The following is a 15130-nucleotide window of genomic DNA, read 5'->3' as shown; positions in this document are numbered from 1 at the left end:
TGGCAGGTTTACAATGATGACAAAAAACAACATTTGAGAGTGCGCTGACCCTGGTGCTAGAGGTGGTATGCAGCTGGAGGTTGAATGTTTGAAGAGGTAAGGGACTATAACATTTTGGGAACCACTGGTGTACCAGATCAATTGCAGTGGTATGAAAGGATAGGTCAATTCTATTAATTATATTTCTATGATTAAACGGACGCCCACTTTGTAGTCAAGAGCATGTGTCTCAACCAATGGGGCACATAAAAATAAATAAAAAACTCAGATTATGTAAAATAGCGTCTAAACGAAACATATGCGAATATTTCAAGTTTACACGTTTATAAATAATTGACGTAAAAGGTAAAAAATTACAATGTTTATTAATAAACGTGTTAATGATATTAAACTCAAACGTTTATATTTTCTAGTGATGAAGACGTGGATGTCTAAAGCTAGCGTGAGGTATGCAAAATGGGTCAACTTTGAGCACCTTTATCTAATTCAGGTCCAAAAGTCACTTTCTGACCACTTCTGGGAAGTTTCGTTTCAAACAAAAGGGGTGCTGTCAAAAAGTGATGGAATTCAAATGGATTTAACCATTGAAAAATAATATATGATATTTTGTTTACAGTAAAAAGGACACATGCATAACATTTAAATACGTATTTAACAGATACATGTGAGATACATTTTATGTGAGATATATTTATATATTTATGTTTAATTTTTATTTAATACGAGACGCTAAAAAATAAAAAATAAAAAGAGCTGTTTCCTGTTAGTGACGTCACGGCGGATCAACTTGGACAGGGAAGAAAACGCCACTACTGCGTAGTGCGCACAGGTGATTCAGTTGTCGGTGCCACCTTCTCGTGGTGGAAAACATGGGAAAACTCCAAGAATTCGACATAACTTTTAAAGACAATAAAGTTGTTTATAGTCCTGGAGAGTCACTTTCAGGCACTCTGAAAATCACAACCACCGAAGCTCTGCTATGTAAAGGTAGGGTTCTGGAAAACGTCACCATTTAACAATCATTGCTAACTTTCTTTCACCTGTCGTGAATTTGTCGTCTCCTCGGACAAGGAAGTAGCGTTAGTGTTCCACTGAAGCAAACAATGGTTATGCAATTGTGATTTGTGACGTTTTATTTACAGTATCCTACATTGTATCTTTGTATTTGTATTATTTTCAGGTGATGAACGTGTACAACTAACTTTAATGTGTAAAGAATTCAGGTAGACTGACTTGTATCATGTTCTTGGGAGGGCTTTTACTCGAACAGACACTTTCTTTAGATGTGTTTGAAGGAAAACAAAACCAAGGCGATAAGTCTCATTTGTTGTCAGGGAGGCAAATTGGACTCATTTTTGGGGTCTGTTGACTAACTTCATTTGTAATTTTACCATATCTAAAAAGTAAAACGATGCGAACAAGATTAGTCAAACTATTAACATTTATACCAATCATTTATTTGCAAGCATAGAAGGGGCAATGATCAACTCAAGCTGTGTGTGTGTGGTAGGATATAACATTGAATTGTTCAATGGGACAATATCTGTGTGCCTAATGAAAGGAAGGATCTCAAAGGGCTTTCCCTATATCAAATAGCTATTGACAGCTGGTGGTCACCCTCATCCCTATCACCTGTTATAGTAGAACAAAATAATTAATATATTCATCAAAATTGCACTGGGGGTGATCAAACATGTTTTGAGTTGGTCACATATATATATATATATATATATATATATATATATATATATATATATATATATATATATATTTCCACTGCTGTTTAGGCAGTAGGTGGAGTTAAAGAACAACCCCCAAAAAATATGTTCATGGTAAAACACATTTTAACATACATTTTCTCTGAACCTTATTGAACATGAGAACTAAATTGCCCTCTTAAAACACAGATGTTTTGTGTCATGGGTGTTTCGGCTCAATGTCTTGTGTTATAGCTCTGGTTTGTTTACATTCCAGGTCAGGAAAAACAGATCAGGCTGTAGCAGCTTGAGTCATGCATTTAGATATGGAATACAGTGTCACTGGCTGCTCTGTTTTTAACTGATGTCTTAAGAACTTCATAACCAATACTGCAGTAACTTGGGAAGGTTATCTGACCTGTTTTGAGGACTTCACATTTGATTTTCACAACCGGTGGTACTCAACAATGTCACATTTTTAGACTCTGTAAAGTGGATCTTTGTATTTATTATGGATCCCCATTGGCAGCAGCTACTCTTCATGGGGTCCAGCAAAATGTCAGTTTCTTCAAATTTTAAACATTACAATACTACATTCACAGATTTCACAACACACTGTGTGCCCTCAGGCCCCTACTCTACCACATATCTACAGTACTAAATCCATGTGTAGGTATTAGGGTAGCATTCCAGAGGGACATCAGAGACTGCAACGTTCTTTGCTTCACGGAAACATGGCTCACTGGAGAGACGCTATCCGAGGCGGTGCAGCCAACGGGTTTCTCCACGCATCGCGCTGACAGAAACAAACATCTTTCTGGTAAGAAGAGTGGCGTTGGCGTATGCCTCATGACTAACGAGACATGGTGTGATGAAAGAAACATACAGGAACTCAAATCCTTCTGTTCACCTGATTTAGAATTCCTCACAATCAAATGTAGACCGCATTATCTACCAAGAGAATTCTCTTCGATTATAATCACAGCCGTATATATCCCCCCCCCCCCCCCCCCAAGCAGACACATCGATGGCTCTGAACAAACTTTATTTAACTCTTTGCAAACTGGAAATCATTTATCTGGAGGCTGCATTCATTGTAGCTGGGGATTTTAACAAGGCTAATCTGAAAACAAGACTCCCTAAATTTTATCAGCATATCGATTGCGCAACCAGGGGTGGTAAAACCTTGGATCATTGTTACTCTAACTTCCGCGACGCATATAAGGCCCTGCCCCGCCCCCCTTTCGGAAAAGCTGACCACGACTCCATTTTATTGATCCCTGCCTACAGACAGAAACTAAATCAAGAGGCTCCCACGCTGAGGTCTGTCCAACGCTGGTCCGACCAAGCTGACTCCACACTCCAAGACTGCTTCCATCACGTGGACTGGGATATGTTTCGTATTGCGTCAGATAACAATATTGACGAATACGCTGATTCGGTGTGCGAGTTCATTAGAACGTGCGTTGAAGATGTCGTTCCCATAGCAACGATGAAAACATTCCCTAACCAGAAACCGTGGATTGATGGCAGCATTCGCGTGAAACTGAAAGCGCGAACCACTGCTTTTAATCAGGGCAAGGTGTCTGGTAACATGACCGAATACAAACAGTGCAGCTATTCCCTCCGCAAGGCTATCAAACAAGCTAAGCGTCAGTACAGAGACAAAGTAGAATCTCAATTCAACGACTCAGACACAAGAGGCATGTGGCAGGGTCTACAGTCAATCACGGACTACAAGAAGAAATCCAGCCCAGTCACGGACCAGGATGTCTTGCACCCAGGCAGACTAAATAACTTTTTTGCCCGCTTTGAGAACAATACAGTGCCACTGACACGGCCTGCAACGAAAACATGCGGTCTCAACTTCACTGCAGCCGAGGTGAGTAAGACATTTAAACGTGTTAACCCTCGCAAGGCTGCAGGCCCAGACGGCATCCCCAGCCGCGCCCTCAGAGCATGCACAGACCAGCTGGCCGGTGTGTTTACGGACATATTCAATCAATCCCTATACCAGTCTGCTGTTCCCACATGCTTCAAGAGGGCCACCATTGTTCCTGTTCCCAAGAAAGCTAAGGTAACTGAGCTAAACGACTACCGCCCCGTAGCACTCACTTCCGTCATCATGAAGTGCTTTGAGAGACTAGTCAAGGACCATATCACCTCCACCCTACCTGACACCCTAGACCCACTCCAATTTGCTTACCGCCCAAATAGGTCCACAGACGATGCAATCTCAACCACACTGCACACTGCCCTAACCCATCTGGACAAGAGGAATACCTATGTGAGAATGCTGTTCATCGACTACAGCTCGGCATTCAACACCATAGTACCCTCCAAGCTCGTCATCAAGCTCGAGACCCTGGGTCTCGACCCCGCCCTGTGCAACTGGGTACTGGACTTCCTGACGGGCCGCCCCCAGGTGGTGAGGGTAGGCAACATCTCCACCCCGCTGATCCTCAACACTGGGGCCCCACAAGGGTGCGTTCTGAGCCCTCTCCTGTACTCCCTGTTCACCCACGACTGCGTGGCCACGCACGCCTCCAACTCAATCATCAAGTTTGCGGACGACACAACAGTGGTAGGCTTGATTACCAACAACGACGAGACGGCCTACAGGGAGGAGGTGAGGGCCCTCGGAGTGTGGTGTCAGGAAAATAACCTCACACTCAACGTCAACAAAACTAAGGAGATGATTGTGGACTTCAGGAAACAGCAGAGGGAACACCCCCCTATCCACATCAGTAGTAGAGAGGGTAGCAAGTTTTAAGTTCCTCGGCATACACATCACAGACAAACTGAATTGGTCCACTCACACAGACAGCATCGTGAAGAAAGCGCAGCAGCGCCTCTTTAACCTCAGGAGGCTGAAGAAATTCGGCTTGTCACCAAAAGCACTCACAAACTTCTACAGATGCACAATCGAGAGCATCCTGGCGGGCTGTATCACCGCCTGGTACGGCAACTGCTCCGCCCTCAACCGTAAGGCTCTCCAGAGGGTAGTGAGGTCTGCACAACGCATCACCGGGGGCAAACTACCTGCCCTCCAGGACACCTACACCACCCGATGTTACAGGAAGGCCATAAAGATCATCAAGGACATCAACCACCCGAGCCACTGCCTGTTCACCCCGCTATCATCCAGAAGGCGAGGTCAGTACAGGTGCATCAAAGCTGGGACCGAGAGACTGAAAAACAGCTTCTATCTCAAGGCCATCAGACTGTTAAACAGCCACCACTAACATTGAGTGGCTGCTGCCAACACACTGACATTGACACTAACTCAACTCCAGCCACTTTAATAATGGGAATTGATGGGAAATTATGTAAATATATCACTAGCCACTTTAAACAATGCTACCTTATATAATGTTACTTACCCTACATTATTCATCTCATATGCATACGTATATACTGTACTCTATATCATCGACTGCATCCTTATGTAATACATGTATCACTAGCCACTTTAACTATGCCACTTTGTTTACATACTCATCTCATATGTATATACTGTACTCGATACCATCTACTGTATCTTGCCTATGCTGCCCTGTACCATCACTCATTCATATATACTTATGTACATATTCTTTATCCCCTTACACTGTGTATAAGACTGTAGTTTTGGAATTGTTAGTTAGATTACTTGTTGGTTATTACTGCATTGTCGGAACTAGAAGCACAAGCATTTCGCTACACTCGCATTAACATCTGCTAACTATGTGTATGTGACAAATAAAATTTGATTTAGAGGTCGACCAATTATGATTTTTCAATACCGATTTATTGGAGGACCAAAAAAAGCTGACACCAATTAATCGGCCGATTTTATTATTACTTTTAAAATTTGTAATGACAATAACAACAATACTGAATAAACACTTATTTTAACTTAATATAATACATCAATCAAATCAATTTAGCCTCAAATAAATAATTAAACATGTTCAATTTGGTTTACATAATGCAAAAACAAAGTGTTGGGGAAGAAAGTAAAAGTGCAATATGTGCCATGTAAAAATGCTAACATTTAAGTTCCTTGCTCAGAACATGAGAACATTTGATAGCTGGTGGTTCCTTTTAACATGAGTCTTCACTATTCCCAGGTAAGAAGGTTGAGGTTATTGGAATTATAGGACTATTTCTCTCTCTACCATTTGTATTTCATATACCTTTGACTATTGGATATTCTTATAGGCACATTAGTATTGCCAGTGTAACAGTATAGCTTCCGTCCCTCTCCTCGCCCCTACCTGGGCTCGAACCAGGAACACATCGACAACAGCTACCCTCGAAGCATTGTTACCCATCGCCGCAGCCCATGCAGAGCAAGGGGAACAACTACTCCAAGTCTTAGAGCGACTGACGTTTGAAACGCTAGCCATTTCACATCGGTTACACCAGCCTAATCTCGGGAGTTGATAGGCTTGAAGTGATAAACAGCGCAATGCTTAATGCATTGCGAAGAGCTGTTGGTAAACACAAAGTGCTGTTTGAATGAATGCTCACGAGCCTGCTGCTGCCTACCACCACTCAGTCAGACTGCTCTATCAAATCATATAATTAAGTCTAACATAACACACAGAAATGCAAGCCTTAGTTTCCAGATTTGACCATATTAATGACCTATCATTTCAAAAATAAAATGTTTATTCTTTCAGTGAAATATTTTATCTAACGGGTGGCATCTATAAGTCTAAATACTCCTGTTACATTGCACAACCTTCAATGTTATGTCATAATTATGTAAAATTATGGCAAATTAGTTCGCAACGAGCCAGGAGGCCCAAACTGTTGCATATACCCTGACTCTGCGTGCAATGAATGCAAGAGAAGTGACACAATTTCCCTAGTTTAATATTGCCTGCTAACATGAATTTCTTAACTAAATATGCAGGTTTAAAAATATATACTTCTGTGTATTGATTTTAAGAAAGGCGTTGATGTATATGGTTAGGTACACATTGGTGCAACGACTGTGTGCTTATTTCGCAAATGCACTTGTTAAATCACCCGTTTTGATGAAGTAGACTATGATTCAATGATAAATTAACAGGCACCGCATCGATTATATGCAACGCAGGACAAGCTAGATAAACTAGTAATATCATCAACCATGTGTAGTTAACTAGTGATTTATGTTAAGATTGATTGTTTTTTATAAGATACGTTTAATGCTAGCTAGCACCTTACCTTGGCTCCTTGCTGCACTCGCATAACAGGTAGTCAGCCTGCAACGCAGTCTCCTCGTGAAGTGCAATGTAATCGGCCATGATTGGTGTCATAACATTGAAAATGCCGATTACTGATTGTTATGAGAACTTGAAATCGGCCCTAATTAATTGTCCATTCCGATTAATTGGTCGACCTCTAGTATGTATAGTGCTGATGTTATCGTGTGTGTATGCATGTATGTTCCAATGTTTGTGTTGCTTCACAGTCCCTGCTATTCCATAAGGTGTGTTTTTAAAAAAATCTGTTTTTTAAATCTAATTTAACTGCTTGCGTCAGTTACTTGATGTGGAATAGAGTTCCATGGAGTCATGGCTCTATGTAGTACTGTGTGCCTCCCGTAGTCTGTTCTGGACTTGGACTGTGAATAGGCCTCTTGTGGCATGTCTTGTGGGGTATGCATTGGTGTCCGAGCTGTGTGCCAGTAGTTTATTAAACAGATAGCTCGGTGCATTCAACATGTCAATACCTCTCATAAATAAAAGTAGTGATGAAGTCAATCTCTCCTCCACGTTCAGCCAGGAGAGATTGACATGCATATTATTAATATTAACTCTCTGTGCACACCCAAGGGCCAGCCATGCTCCCTGTTCTGAGCCAATTGCAATTTTTCTAAGTCATTTTTTGTGGTACTTGACCACACGACTGAACAGTAGTCGATGTGTGACAAAACTAGGGTCTGTAGGACCTGCCTTCTTGATAAGAAGTGTTATTAAGTGTTGTTAAGAAGGCAGCACATTGATTTATTATAGACGGACTTCTCCCCGTCTCAGCTACTACTGCATCAATGTTTTGACCGTGACAGTTTGCAGTCTAGTGTTACTCCAAACAGTTTAGTCATCTCAACTCGCTCAATTTCCACATGATTTAGTTGAGGTTTAGTGACTGTTTTGTTCCCAATGCTTTTAGTTTTTGAAATATTTAGGGCTAGCTTATAACTTGCCACCCACCTTGAAACTAACTGCAGCTATTTTTTTTGAGAGTTGCAGTCATTTCAGTAGTAGTAGCTGACATGTATAGTGTTTCGTCATCCGCATACATAGACACTCTGGCTTTACTCAGTCAGTGGCATGTTGTTAGTAAAAATGTTCAAATTCCTGATTCTAACTGGATTATATTTGATAGGCTTCCATTAAAGAACACCCTCTGTGTTCTGTTAGACAAGTAACTCGTTATCCACATTATAGAAGGGGGTGTAAAGCCATAACACAAGTTTTTCCAGCAGCAGACTATGATCAATAATGTGAAAAGCTGCACTGAAGTATAACAGGACAGCCCCCACAATCATCAACATGCTCTTAACAAGTATAATTGTTTTAATGTTATTCAATTGGCGTTATGGGAAGTTAAGTTTAATTTTAACTTGTATAATTTAGCTGAATATCAGAGTACTGAACTTTATACTTCCATGGGAGTTTTTGATTAGTTTTTACTTGGCTGTCCTTCTCCAGGACTGTGTGTTATTGGGCTCCATCCAGAATTATGATTGATTGAACTATTAATTAATGTGGGTCATAACCCACTACTGGCCAAGAGCTGTTTCCAATCCCCTCTAGGACTCCCATTTAGCACCCTTTAATTGATGTGCTCATTTTATTTGTTTATTTAACTAGGCAAGTCAGTTAAGAAAAATATATTATTTACAATGACGACCTAGGAACAATGGGTTAACTGCCTTGTTCAGGGGCAGAATGACAGACTTTAACCTTGTCAGTTTAGGGATTCAATCTAGCAACCTTTCGGTTACTGACCCAGCACTCTAACCACTAGGCTACCTGCCACCCTATTGGCTTGTGTGACTTTGGTGTGTTTTGAGTTTCACTGCCAGGTATGTGACTTACATAAGAAAACAGACTGTTCAAGTGTGTTGCTTTGCGTCACGCCAGAAACTGTTTTGTCTGTTTGACTTGTCTTTGTTTTAGGATCCCTCGTTATTTGAGTTTGGTTTTTACGAATATGTTCTGTGTGACATGTTACGTGTTTGCAGGAAAATTTCCCTCAATGTAAACTCTCCTCAAAGGCCTGTGAATAATTGATTGCTGTGGTCTGCATCTGCCAAACAAATGGCAGATACAAACATTCTAGGGACCTTAAGTTATCTTCTTTTGAAGTTAATAGTTCTGTGTATTATCCCTGCAGATATCAAAGTGAATTGCCAAGGCTTCTGTGGTGTCACCAGCAAGAGCAATGACACAGCCTGGATGGTGGAAGAGCAGTACTTCAGCAGCACGCTCTCTGTGGCAGATAAAGGTGCTGTCAACTGGTTCATTACCTGCTCACGTTTACAGTTATAGGCCACATTCACCTCCCTTTTCCACTTCTTACTGACACTTCAGTTATGGTGTAACTGTTTCCTTTGAAATGACACGTACACACCTTCCAGTCAGTCTTTGTTTTTGTAATGATTTTCTTTTATCACCTACATATGCAAGAAGGATGAGGTAAACAAACATTGAATCCCTATTCTGAGAGCTTCCCCTTCTACCCTGAAAGTTGAATGTGATTCATAGAACAGGAACAACAGACATTGTTAATGGACAGAATGTTTTCCAGACAGCTGATCTGGTGCTTATCTTTCTTCCTGTCTCCAAGGAACCCTGAAACCGGGAGATCACAGTTTTCCGTTCAAGTTTCTCATTCCAGGTAAGGCCGCTGAGTGATGAAGCTTTGCAGACCTATGCACCACATCCTTTAAAATATATGGGTTTTCCTCATGTTTTATAATCGGACATGCCCTGGCATGTGAGTAGATACTTTAGTTTTGACATGGCTCGTTATCAGCAGAAGTAATATGAGGAATGTAGTACAGTTCCTGAATCTCTACATTAATGATTGAGGATGTGGATTACCATGGGGACCGTTGACATGTGTCTAGAATGGAAATGGCGCTACAAATGACTGCACATTGGCAGAGTAATTGATGTGAGCCTCTAAAATAACTTACTCGTGGCCATGAGGTTGAGGTAACAATTTATGTTAAGGTAGCGGAAGACACATTTCAGTTGAATGCATTGTTGTACAACTGACTAAGTATCTCCCTTTCCCTTATAGAAGGGCTATAAGTAGTTCATAAATGTTTCATTATTAGCGCATACATACATGCAGTACCAGTCAAAAGTTTGTACACACCTACTCATTCAAGGGTTTTTCTTTTGACTATTTTCTACATTGTAGAATAATAGTGAAGACATCAACTATGAAATAACACATATGGATTCATGTAGTAACCAAAAAAGTGCTAAACAGAAAAATATATATATATATTTTAGTTTCTTCAAAGTAGCCACCTTTTGCCTTGATGACAGATTTACACACTCTTGGCATTCTGTCAACCAGCTTCACCTGGAATGCTTTTCCAACAGTCTGGAAGGAGTTCCCATGTATGCTGAGCTCTTGTTGTCTGCTTTTCCTTCACTCTGCGGTCCAACTCATTCCAAACCATCTCAATTGGGTTGAGGTTGGGTGATTGTGGAGGCCAGGTCATCTGATGCAGCGCTCCTTCACTCCTTCTTGGTCAAATAGCCCTTATACAGCCTGGAGGTGTGTTGGTTTATTGTCTTGTTGAAAAACAAATGATAGTCCCACTAAGCACAAACCAGATGGGATGACATATTGTTGCAGAATGCTGTGGTAGCCATGCTGGTTAAGTGTGTCTTGAATTGTAAATAAATCACTGACAGTGTCTCCAGCAAAGCACCATCACACCACCTTGCTTCATGGTGGAAACCACATTTGGAGCTCATCTGTTCACCTACTCTGTCTCTCAAAGACACGGCGGTTGAAACCAAAAATCTCAAATTTGGACTCAACAGACCAAAGGACAGATTTCCACCTGTCTAATGTCCATTGCTCGTGTTTCTTGGCCTAAGCAAGTTTCTTCTTATTGGTGTCCTTTAGTAGTGGTTTCTTTGCAGCAATTTGTCAAATTTGTCAATTTGTCTGTTACTTGAACTCTGAAGCATTTATGTGGGCTGGTAACTCTAATGAATTTATCCTCTGCAGCAGAGGTAACTCTGGGTCTTCCTTTCCTGTAGTGGTCCTCATGGGAGCCAGTTTCATCATAGTGCTTGATGTTTTTTGCTACTGCACTTGAAGAAACGTTGAAGTTCTTAATTTTCCGTATTGACTGACCTTCATGTGTTAAAGTAATGATGGACTGTCATTTCTCTTTGCTTATTTGAGCTGGTCTTGCCATAATATGGACTTAGCCCTATTTGGTAAAATACTATCTTCTATATACCACCCCTACCTTGTCACAACACAACTGTTTGGCTCAAACACATGAAATGTACTTTAACAAGGCACACCTGTTAATTGAAATGCATTCCTCATGAAGCTGGTTGAGAGAATGCCAAGAGTGTGCGAAGCTGTCATCAAGGCAAAGGGGTTGCTAGTTTGAAGAATCTCAAATATATTTAACAACTTTTTTGTTTGTTTACTGCATGATTCCATATGTGTTATTTAATAGTTTTGATGTCTTCACTATTATTCTACAATGTAGAATATAATAAAAATAAAGAATCCCTTGAATGAGTAGGTGTCCAAACTTTGACTGGTTGTATGTCTGTTAAAAAAAATAATTCTGTAATGAACCATTTTAATGCGTTTGTTGAGATTGTGCCCTTGTCATTAGCTCATTAGCCTCCTTTTCCCCTTGTTGACTAGTATGGTAGGGACTGAGAGCATTGATACCCTGAGATGTGTTAGCTGAACTGCTTAGTTCCCAATTTCAGCTGCTGTTTCAAGCCACCTGTTATCTTTGTTATACTATCCTCTGTACTAGTATGACCGTGGCTTCCTCGCTTATGTTTTGTCTCTGGTCATTCATACTAACAATCTGGTATGGCCTACTTCTCTTTTTTGTTTCAAAGTATGACTCTTGATTATTGGACCGTTACACTTTGCATGCTAAGGAAATGAATCCGATAGATCATTATATGAACTATATCACATTCTGCCTTATCTATGCAATAGCTCACAGGTAGAGGAGCCCTATGATCACATAAACCCTCCGCTCATTACTTATTGTTAAGATCTGTCAGACTGACCGACAGACTGCCTGTCCAGTTGAGAAGGGATTCACTTTCCCTCTGACAAAGTTATCTTTCATAACAATGTAGGTGATCCATACCACAGAAACCCAAACCAACCTAACTGGTCCTCAACTGTCCATTCTGATTTGAAACTTGCATCTGCTGTTCAATGTACACCGTCTTTTAATTGTAAAACAATTAGATACAGTCCATTTGTGTTGCCACTATTTTTGCCTATTCTTGCCACCATGAAAAGACATCCTGTGCTAAATAACTACTCCTTCCATTCCCATATAGCCTCTGTTCCCACATCCTTTGAAGGAAACTATGGAAAAGTTATGTACAGAGTGAGGGCTTTCATTGACACTCCTCGCTTCTCTAAGGACTATAAGGTGGAGAAGCCTTTCTACCTGCTGAGTCTCCTCAACCTCAATGATGTACCTGACATCCATGTGAGAGCTCCCTGGCTGATTTTGATACCTTTTCACTTTATCAGAGATATCCAAACCTCAGACACTGGAGATTGGTGAATCTGGTCTTAACTTTATATTTCCCACCTGTTTCCAGGGACGTAGTTCATCTTCCATTACTAAGAAGTTCACCTACCTGCTGGGGGTAAAGACAGGAACTGTGGTGCTGAAGGCCCATAGTGACATGAAGGGCTACACGCCTGGTCAGGTCATCCAACTGACCACAGAGCTCCACAACCAGTCTGGGAAAACCACAGGGACTGTGGTAGCCTGTCTCATTCAGGTATAGAGTACTGACCTAGTCTTCAGTGCTTGAAATAAAGCAAGGCTAAGGGAAGTGTTTCAACAACGTGTGGTTGTGTTAATGACACTATAAAGCTGCAATGGGGTAATTCTTGTCTCAGGTGAGATAAAAAAGGGATTGCTTTATTTTAGTCACTCAAACATTATCTACCCTATTTCTGTGTGCTCATCTCCAACAGAAAGTAACTTACCAGACAAAGAAGCCTACCATTGACTTGAGGACTTTAGTGCAGGTGGAGGGTGCTGGGGTGAAGGCTGGCAAACAAGCTGAGTGGAAGGAGAAGATTATTGTACCTCCTCTGCCCCAGTCATCTCTGGCTGACTGTGGTCTAATAAACATGGAATACTTTATTCAAGTAAGCAACTTTTCTCTTCATGATAACATTCCTCTACAGTGAAACCCTTTTTCTCTACAGTTTAGCTCCCATGTTTTGATAATACCTTCTCCTCTTTACTCCCTGGTACTTTAGATCTCCTTGAAATCTCCCGAGGCTTCGTTTTTGTTGCCCATCCACATTGGAAACATCTCAGTGGATACCACGTCAGCACGACCCTCCAGACCCCCTCCTCCAACCACCGATCCTTCTCGCTCCTCCGCAAACCCTACCAAGCTAGAAAATAGCAGACGCTCTGAGCCGTCCTCCCAAGACAAAGAAACTCCTACTACCCCTTGCCCTTCCCCCCACCCAGCCCCAAAACCTGTTCCCAGAATCAGAGTCTCCACTTCCTCCCCTGCCTCCCCCAGTGCCCCTCCAGCTGAGATGGACTATCTGGTCATGGGCGCTAAGGGGCAGGTGACCGAGGCCCTCCCAACTGAGAGCCACTCCCAGCTTGGTTTCTTGAGTTCTCAGGCCACTGTCTCCCCCAGTGCCTTCAGCTATGCCCCAGGCCTCACCTTCTCCCAGAACCAGTCCCAGAGTGACGCCAAAAACCCAACGGGACCTTTGTTCTGTGTGTCCACAGGTGCCACCATCCCATTCTTCTCTGAGGGCAGTACCAACCCCAAGCCTACCCTCTACCCACTCCTGCCTCCTGAGTACAGCACCTCAACACTCCCACATGGTCAGTCTTACACTCCTGTAGTGACTGGCGGTGCTAATGCTATTTACTTTTTACTCAGTTATCTTATTGCACAGTTTGATATTTAGTATTTGGGTAAGGTGTTTCTATTATTGTCATCTCAATGTATCAGTTGTGGCAGGTTTGAGAGTCTTGGCTAATATCCATTATGAAGGAGTCTAATTGCCACACCTTAGACAGTTATGTCTTTGCTTTGTAAGTTTTGCTGTGACCTCATGTAGTTAGGTGGGTCTTGTGTAATAATGTCTTTGTCTGCTAACTAATATCCGCTGTCCTCTGTTACAGAGGCTCCTCCCAGCTATGTCGAGAGCTGTAGCAGCAACACATAAAACAACGTCATGACACAGGAGAGACTGCTGGCAACACTGAACATGACAACCAACCTCCCTTCTACTCGATCATGCTTCCAGATAGATCTCTTAAGTACGTCAGCCCAGGTTAAGCAACACCTTTTTTATGATTACTGATTGCTTTCACACATTGTTTGCGCTTTCAGGACAGTAATGTTTTTACATAAACAATTTTTATAGCTGGAGACACATTTTCAAAGTTAAGTCAGGGTAGAATTAGTTAAGAATATGTTGAAATTGTATTTTTTTTACTAGGCAAGTCAGTTAAGAACAAATTCTTATTTACAATGACGGCCTACCCCGGCCAAACCCGGACGAAGCTGGGCCAATTGTGCGCCGCCCTATGGGACTCCCAATCACGGCCGGTTATGATACAGTCTAGAATCGAACCAGGGTGTCTAGTGAGGTTCTAGCACTGAGATGCAGTGCTTTAGACCGCTGTGCCACTCGGGAGCCAAAACACCTATGATTGAAACAAGTGAAGATCCATGAAGCCCACTAGCAACTGCCCAGGCTATGTTTTATGTAACCTGTATGTTTATTTATTGTTTTCACTAAACTGTCTATTCATAGACAATTCACTATGTTCTATATCCAAATAATGTTTTATGCATAGGAAATACAGTGCCTTGATACTCTACAATGCACAACCTAATAAAATTGTGTTGTATGTTTAGCCATTTTTGTTTTGCTTTGTTTACTATGCCAGGGTAATTGTACATCTCTAGTTTTAGGCCCATTTATCAGTTGTAAACATGAAGGGTCTTGCACTCCAATATAGATGTCTGCTCGACAGGGATTCTTGCAAGTCGGTACAATTCTTGTCTGACAGGGAAACTTTATTTTTATAATTGCACTTTTTAAAGCATAATCATATTTAGTGGAATTGTAAGGTAAAGCTGTATGCCTGGAAATGCCCTTGTCTGGAGCAGAGCATCCAAATTTCAAACTGTCCAGAA

At 41.5% G+C, this 15130-nt stretch overlaps 1 protein-coding gene across 1 annotated transcript; it reads left to right on the top strand.

Moving 5' to 3' along the window:
- Positions 1 to 755: 755 nt before the first annotated feature.
- Positions 756 to 14847, top strand: LOC110525475 (arrestin domain-containing protein 1). Its single transcript, XM_021605607.3, has 8 exons — positions 756 to 987; positions 9075 to 9185; positions 9528 to 9578; positions 12266 to 12420; positions 12536 to 12721; positions 12921 to 13097; positions 13212 to 13803; positions 14107 to 14847. The coding sequence occupies exons 1-8, from the start codon at positions 870 to 872 to the stop codon at positions 14148 to 14150; spliced, it is 1434 nt and encodes a 477-aa protein (XP_021461282.2). The 5' UTR covers positions 756 to 869; the 3' UTR covers positions 14151 to 14847.
- The last annotated feature ends 283 nt before the right edge of the window (positions 14848 to 15130 follow it).

This window comes from Oncorhynchus mykiss, chromosome 6 (genome assembly GCF_057628025.1).
Source record: "Oncorhynchus mykiss isolate SJ-2025 chromosome 6, ASM5762802v1, whole genome shotgun sequence".
Lineage (NCBI taxonomy): Eukaryota > Metazoa > Chordata > Actinopteri > Salmoniformes > Salmonidae > Oncorhynchus > Oncorhynchus mykiss.
Note: the sequence above shows the minus strand (reverse complement) of the source record. Positions and strands in the feature narration are given on the sequence as shown.

Excerpts from the sequence above, each read along its gene's own strand:
- LOC110525475 (XM_021605607.3), top strand. The coding sequence starts at position 870 with ATGGGAAAACTCCAAGAATTCGACATAACTTTTAAAGACAATAAAGTT. Across the intron at positions 988-9,074 it reads CGAAGCTCTGCTATGTAAAG|ATATCAAAGTGAATTGCCAA; the intron begins GTAGGGTTCTGG and ends TTATCCCTGCAG. Across the intron at positions 12,421-12,535 it reads ATGATGTACCTGACATCCAT|GGACGTAGTTCATCTTCCAT; the intron begins GTGAGAGCTCCC and ends ACCTGTTTCCAG.